A 7,394-nucleotide genomic window follows, 5' to 3' on the forward strand; every position below is an offset into this window, starting at 1 on the left:
TGACCTATAATTATAGGCTGTAGGTCATGGCAAACCAAAATACAGTCTCAGAAAATTAAAAAAATATATATCCTTTTGCATTCAGTGCTTAGTGTGTGCTGCTTTTTGTACCAGTGTTGCATGGGGTGGATGTAGGGTAAGTAGGGTGGCAACTTCCCACTACCAGAGAAAAAAGAAACTAAGTTATAGAAGACCATTTCATTTTATCTTTTTCTATCTGGTGCTTGTGTGCCTCCCCTTTCTAAAGTCACCGTAGGCAACGTATAAAGAAACACCAGTTAAAGGCTTAAAAACCGTTTCAGGTGACTGCCTCATGAAGCTGAGTGAAGAGAGTGCCAACAGTGTGGAAAGCTGCTGTCAAACAACAGTTATTTACTACAAAGCTTCATGTGTGTATGTCTGAAGTAATATCTAACCTTCTAGTTCTAGTAGTTTAGAAGTAGTTCATGGTAGAGCTGTGCCTTGGTATGCTCTGGTTGCTCGTTTTAACCCTGTTGGTAAAACTGAATGCTGAAAAAGCTCCACATTTTAATTTCACATTCTGCTCTGTTGCCACGTCCAGTCAGTCAACAAGACATTTCAGATACTGTCTCAATTGGGTGACAAAGTAAATGCACTCCAATCTGTTGAACACACTCTTTGATTTCCTTCCTACTAAATATTTCACAGTCAGCTGTTACTGGTATTATAACAATAACAGAGTTTATGGCTTCAGACCTCCAAACTTTAGTTCCAGTGAAAGAAACTCGTGTTACTTCAAGGTACTTTGGACATCGTGGAAACGGTTGGTGGACGACCATGTTTGTATCTGTGTCTGAATGCACAAACCGGGTCGATAAAGATGTTGAGGGATTACCTTTGCAGAACTGGACTGGTCTTGTGGAAGGCCTTCCCAGAAGTATTGAAAGCTGTTGTATCTATAAAAGATTCTCCCACATCACATTAAATGGACTAAGAATGGGAGGACGTCTAACGTGCAGTGAGCTCAGGTAATGGCTGTTAAATGTTGGCAACTTTAACCACAAGACAATAGTGTTAAAAAGCTAAACCGATGCCTTCGGGACAAACTACGACTATCTTTTTTGCTTTCATAGACGCCATGAAGACAACCAGGCAGTGACTAACAAACTCCCTTTCTTTTTATCACCATGGCAACACGGCGATCTCGGAAGAGAGCGAAAAGCGGGAGACGTCCAAACAAACCGAAAGAAAATGGCTGCTGTCAGAGACGAGAGCGTAACTCAAAAGGTCAAGTGAGAAAAGCTGAAAAGGGCACATGTTGCTCTACTGTACCTCCTGGAGTGACTATTCGGAGCTCGGTTTTCCTCCGCTTCACAGTAAAGCACACACAGGTGTAGCCGCATGCTAATGCTGCATGCGTGAAGCTGATTAATTGATGCTGCCGTATGAGGCTTATTAATCCTGACACGCCGACTGGCTTTAACTTCCCGCCTCGTGGCGTCACTGTGAGGCTCACTCGCGACGTTTTGTTGTGGGCTTAACATTTTGGATGATCACAGGGAAACTTTGCGGCGGAGCAACTTATGTGAGTCACAAACAGATTTTATGTAAATCCATCAAAAGGATCGGCTCTGACTGCATTTTGTTTAGCCCACAGGTCAGAACCCGAGGATCTCCTTATCATCGCACGGCTCACTGGCGGTGTCGGGAACTTGTCTTTGAATATTTCTTTACGCCACTGACAGCCTCAGATCTTTCACTTGCCTTGAATCCATACACGACTGCTGCACAATGAAAAGCTAAAGACACTTGTTTTATTTTTTTTTCTCTCCCCCAGATGGATCTAAATTTGGGTCTCAACAGAGAGAAAAATATTTTTTTCCCCACAAGGTTGAAAACCTCAAAGTTAACAGCACTTAGTTTTATGTAATAAGGTAGATTATGGAGTTTTAAGTCAGATTTGTTTCCATCATGTTTGTTCCACCTGATGATGAACCTAGTATTTAACATTCTCTCTACAACTATGTAAAAACTCTTTATCCTTAAGATTACTTGAAAAGAAGTATGTTCTATTTACTCCTAGAATATTCAGTTCATCATAAATGGACAACATATTTATAAGATTTCCGCTCAAAGTTTTAAGATTCACATGAAAATAGAAATTCCAATTACTTTTTTTTTTTAATAGAAAGCCTCCTTTTATATTAAAAGAGAGAGTACATTTCTGTCAAAAACATTTAGAATTAACCTCAGAAATCTTCTTGAAAATTCTTGAAAATTTCTGACTGAAAATTTGCTATGAAAAACTGAAATTTTGAACTCTTGGAAATGTTCAGTTTCTAATGTATGTATGCTTGCTTCATACAGCGTTGTGCAACAATACTTTAAATGTACAACTTAATTGTTGCAGATAATTCACTCAATTTAAATGTCAAAGATAATCTGAGAAAATGCAAAAATCCAGATTTCAAAATGCTGATTTTATTTATTACTCACTGAACTCTGACTTAATTAATTTTCCATCCCACAATTAATTTGACTTCAGGAAATAAAGGTGAAGCCTTGGCTGCCAAGGACTGGAGTGCTGCACTTTTTGTAAATATGTAAAAAAGCAATATTAGCAGTCTGTTATAATCCACAACACACTTTTTTTTCCATCCAGTTTTTCCTTGATACATAAAGAACTTGCTTCGTATATAAAGTCCTTTTCTTTTACCAACCATCAATTGAGCTTAACTGATAATTGAGTAGTTTTAATCTCTAAAGCATCTGTTGAGAATATTCATTTGCAAAACTGCTGAAGCCTGTTTTTTTGTTGTTCATGTCTTGCAGTACTTGGACTGGTCTGCAGTCCTTGGCTCAACATGTAAATCACAATTGTCTCTTTATTGTTTATTTTGTTCACTTTATATGTAGAAAACATTCTGGAGCTGCTCCTGTTTCTGAGCCGCTGACGGTGGCAGACTTTCTCACTGTTGCTCTACAAAATCACTCGACCTGGAGCAGCTGAATGAATTCCTGCTGGGGTAATTCTCAACGGAGCCGCTGCGGTTCGCTGGGGTTTAAGCGGTTAATTGTGACAGCTCCTTGGTTGTTCACCTGACAGCTCAACTGCAGGTTTATTTGCAGTCAGAGAGGGGAAGAGGGGAGAGGACAAAGGGAGGAGGGGTCGGTGGCGTTGCTCAGCTGATTAATCATGCGTGCTCATTTCTTGTCCTAATTTGTGCCACTAGTTTGTGGGTGGTGAAAAAGCTCTGCCTTTCTGCCTTCCCTGTCCATCATGGCTTCTCCTGTAAGGTGGATTCTCTGGACTTTGTGTGTGTGTTTTGCAGCTTTGCAGAACGGTGAGTCAGCCTGTTTGTTGCTTTGAAACAAATATCAGAAATTTTACTTCTGAAGGCTGTAGACAGATAGGCTGCAGTAGCTATTTTTAAAAATATATATTTTAGACAGTTTTACCTTTTTTTTGTAATGACATAGGATACCAACATATCATTTTGTTATGGTTAGAACTTGATTTAATCCGTTTTTCTGGGCAGAAATGAAACAATTCGCACAGAATGCTTTGCATTTACATCTGTCTTGTTTTGATAAGGTTTCATACAGATGATAGTTCACCTATTATTACAGAGACTTCTCTGTAGAGCGACGTTTTTAAAGCCCAGTGATCTATTTTTCAAAAGCAATGCTGTGAATCGACGTTCTGTTTTCACAGTGAAGCGGCCTGTTGTTCCACTTTGTCTGTGATTAGTTTGGCTCGCCATCAAAACTGTCAAGTGTAATTAACAGCTGATACGCACACCGAGTCGCCCTCCCTGTATCGCTCACACAAAAGGCCTGGGGACGACAGAGGAGGTTCATTATCGCAGTAATGAAGTGAAAACTGTTGGGGGAGGCGAGTGGTCTCAACGGGAGAACTGGGAGAAGTTCAAAGCAAACTGACGAGACTGAAACAGGATGGAAACGTGGAAATGAGTCGCCGTTTTTTTCAGTTTGTGTTGGTTTGTCCCGTTCCAGCTGCTCTCAGGGTAGCCATGAGGGAATCCAGCCTGGAGGCGGTTCGAGGTGATTCCGTCCTCCTGCCCTGCTCCTTCTTCACCTCCTCTGACTTCTCCAGACTTAATGTGATCTGGACTCTGGCTCCGTTCTCCAGCCCAGGGAGCCCAGTGCAGGTCAGCATCTTCATTGTGTAACATAAAAACGCACACTGCCTGACAAAAGCACTCATATCCCTCGCATACTGTCAGATTTTGACACATTACCACCACAAACTTAAAGGAATGTTAAGGAGATTTTATGAAAAAGTCAATTTTCCCCATAGCATGATGCCGCCACCACCTTGCTTTACCAATGCAGTGGTGGTGTTTTTTTCCCCCTGCCATATAGTCCTGAATATTTATTTTCTGGTCCCACCTTTTTCTCTCTATTTGTCACCAATATTCAACTTCAGTTCAAGTAACTCTTTCAGAAAAGCTGGATTTATGAGAAATAGCTAAATGAGCTGTGGGTTTCTGCTGGTTTGCGGTTGATGTGATAAAATCCAGAGTACTTTTGAGAGGAAATGTACAAGAAACACTGAGGGACGAGGTCAGTTGTTATAATAAAGATGCTTTTATGAAATCCCGTTTCAGGTGATCGTGTATGACCACGGTCAGGTGATTAAGAACCCCTCCCTGATTGGCCGGGTGGATTTTACAGGTAGCTACATGTGAAACCAGCTTTTTGTACGCTGCCTTCTGTGCATTTTAGCTACGAGCTACAAGCTAAAGGCCGGCTAATTTCCATTCTTTCCCGTAAACAAACTGCAGGTCTTCCATTCAGTGCAGACATTATGCTAAATGAAACACGAGTCTCGGACGGCGGGATTTACCGCTGCATGGTCAACAACCCGCCAGACACGGCGGACCCTGGCGTGGGAGAGCTGCTGCTCAGCGTGCTGGGTAGGTGGCTCACCTGTTGCCTGTTTTATCTGATAAAAAAATTATTTATTTATTTATTTATTTATTTATTTATTTATTTATTTATTGTCTTTACTGCAATTTGTATGAATATATTTCATCTGTTTATCGACGAAACTTTCATTTGTGGGGGGAAAAAAAGGATATTTATTTGCTCTCGTACAGATTTGTGCTTTTTGGTCATATTTTAAAGGGTTCAGAACTTCAAAGTAATTTAAATATTAAAGGAAGATAATCTAACTAAACACAAAATACAAATTTTAAATGACTTTCGTTAATTAAGGGGGAAAGCATTTCAAAGCAGCCTGGTCTTGTGTGAAATTAGAACTGCCCCCCCAAAACCTATTTATTTATTTATTTTGTGAAAGATGCAACAAAAATGTTCTTAAAATCAAACGCATCAGGCTGTTTTCAAGCTAGATCATCCTGACAGGCTTCAACGTCTTAATCTGATTTTAGTTCAGACTTTAACTATGCCACTACCAAACCTTCACGTTTGCATTTCTTGACGTCAGACTTGATGGTGCAATTTTGAATGCGTAACCCAACAAAGTTACTTTGAACCCGTGGGATGATGCTTGCAGAGCCACCTTCACTGCCTGTGTGCGATTGGGACGGAGCGATCGACGTGGGCGGAAGCGTGAGGCTGTCCTGCTCCGTGGAAGAGGGCGTCCCCATCCCAGAAATCCGCTGGGAGAAAGTGAGCCCCGTGGAAATTTCACTCCCAGTCAACATGGAGGGTCAGTATCTCACTCTTGTGGTAGGAAAAAAAATAAATAAATCCACACCACACAAAGCCAATCTCGGATTGTCAATTTGCTTACTTGAAAACGGTGAAACTATTCCAATGAAGCTGTTTGTATAAAAGTAGAAACTGTTCCTCTGTGAGACTCCAAGGCTGTGTGCGCATCGTCACATGGATCTAGACATGTTTCCGTACGACTTCATACCGTGAATGTACAACATGATGAAACCACTAAATAGGGCCATATTTATAATAGTTGACATACACCAACATTACCAGGCCTTTAAGCAATTTGTGAAACCCAGATGATGATGTAAGCGTCTGATTAATTCACAACATTTCAGTTAAATGGAGACAAGATCGAAAACACCGCCTCTTTGTGTGACATCATTGAAAGGTTAAACCTCCCAATATATCTGGAAAGACACAGTTATCTGTTATACAAGATAAACATATTTCGATGTGAAATGTGCAAATGAACCCCATGAAAGAAAAGGCCAAAAAGATTTTTCAAAGATCTGGGCTGCGGCCGGTAAGAGTATCATTGCCCAATGAAAAGATATGAAAAGATATGGAACACAAATGGGTGTCCAGCACTTCAGCTGGACACCCAGCTGGACACCCAGTTCAGCGTTACACCGGCTGATGACGGTGCTGTGATTCACTTTGTCTGGTGTCTGATTTTCAAATATTTTATGTTTTATTGAGGATTTTTGTACATATGTTTTGGCAGTTCTGTGATCATGTCAAAGCGGCAACTTATATTAAAAGGTGTTTTATTCTCCTACCAAAGGGTAAACACACATTTACCATTTCGTCAAGGGCTTTCGTCAACAAACTTGGTGGTTTTAGTGGCCATCAATTACAAAGCTCTGATCTTAATCCTACTGAAAACTCTCTCTGTCTCTCAGGCGAGCTGTCTGGCTCCGTCCAGATTGTCAACGTGTCGTCTCAGACGTCCGGCTTGTATCGCTGCTCGGCCACTAACGTCCTGGGAACAGAAAACTGCTACGTCAACTTGGCCATTTACAACAGCGAGGGTCTGTTTCACCAGCGCCGCCACGCCTCTTTTGGTTTGCTGCTCGAGCCGTTCTGATCGGAGCTGTTTTGTGCACCGCAGCGGCTCCAGGCGGCCCCTCGGGCGTCCTACCAGGCGTGCTGCTCACGCTGGTGATGGCTCTGGTGCTGCTGGCTCTGCTGGTCATCATCCTGTGGCTGCATCGCACGGGGCAGGACGGGAGGAGCAGGAGAAGGAGGGGGGACAGGAAGGCAGAGGAAGAGGAGTGTTACAACGAGATCCGCTACACTCCGTCCCTGATGAAGCGCTCCTTTGTCTGAAGTCTCAGCGTCAGGTATTGAAATGAAGGACTTGTTCAGCTTTGCTTCTGCTCTTCTCACGGCTGTACTGCCAGACATATTGTGAAATAAAAAAAAAAAAATCCAAGTTCTGATAGTTTATTCTTTTAGTTTGAGTTTCCCCCCCCCCATTTGCCTTCAAAGCTAAATGATAACCAGATATAAACCCAATTAAAAAATGTTGAGCTGCATCTCTCCTTCTCAAGAATTTTTTTAATGAATTTTTTTTTCCTTTTTTCAACTATCAAAATAAACCTTACACATTTTTTTGTGGGTTCTTCTGTTAGCCCAAAGAAACAATCGTGGCTCTTTGTTGAATATAAGCTGGATGCTAACGTCTCATGTTCTTTATAAGTGCAGGGTTTCAGCTTAAT

The 7,394-nt window shown here is 41.5% G+C and overlaps 1 protein-coding gene across 5 annotated transcripts; it reads left to right on the forward strand.

Moving 5' to 3' along the window:
- Positions 1 to 512: 512 nt before the first annotated feature.
- On the forward strand, positions 513 to 7,211 carry LOC103475457 (immunoglobulin superfamily member 11). 5 transcript variants are annotated; one of them, XM_081615213.1, is made up of 8 exons: positions 513 to 989; positions 1,095 to 1,248; positions 3,979 to 4,133; positions 4,593 to 4,659; positions 4,770 to 4,901; positions 5,504 to 5,659; positions 6,576 to 6,704; positions 6,785 to 7,211. In XM_081615213.1, the coding sequence occupies exons 2-8, from the start codon at positions 1,149 to 1,151 to the stop codon at positions 7,000 to 7,002; spliced, it is 957 nt and encodes a 318-aa protein (XP_081471339.1). In that variant the 5' UTR covers positions 513 to 989; positions 1,095 to 1,148; the 3' UTR covers positions 7,003 to 7,211. The 5 variants fall into 5 exon arrangements, with proteins under 5 accessions (XP_081471339.1, XP_081471338.1, XP_008425312.2 ...); XM_081615212.1 differs by having other exon boundaries at positions 513 to 1,248; XM_008427090.3 differs by lacking the exon at positions 513 to 989 and having other exon boundaries at positions 1,159 to 1,546.
- The last annotated feature ends 183 nt before the right edge of the window (positions 7,212 to 7,394 follow it).

This window comes from Poecilia reticulata, chromosome 14 (assembly GCF_904066995.2).
Source record: "Poecilia reticulata chromosome 14, P_reticulata-male-v2, whole genome shotgun sequence".
Classification (NCBI taxonomy): Eukaryota; Metazoa; Chordata; class Actinopteri; order Cyprinodontiformes; family Poeciliidae; genus Poecilia; species Poecilia reticulata.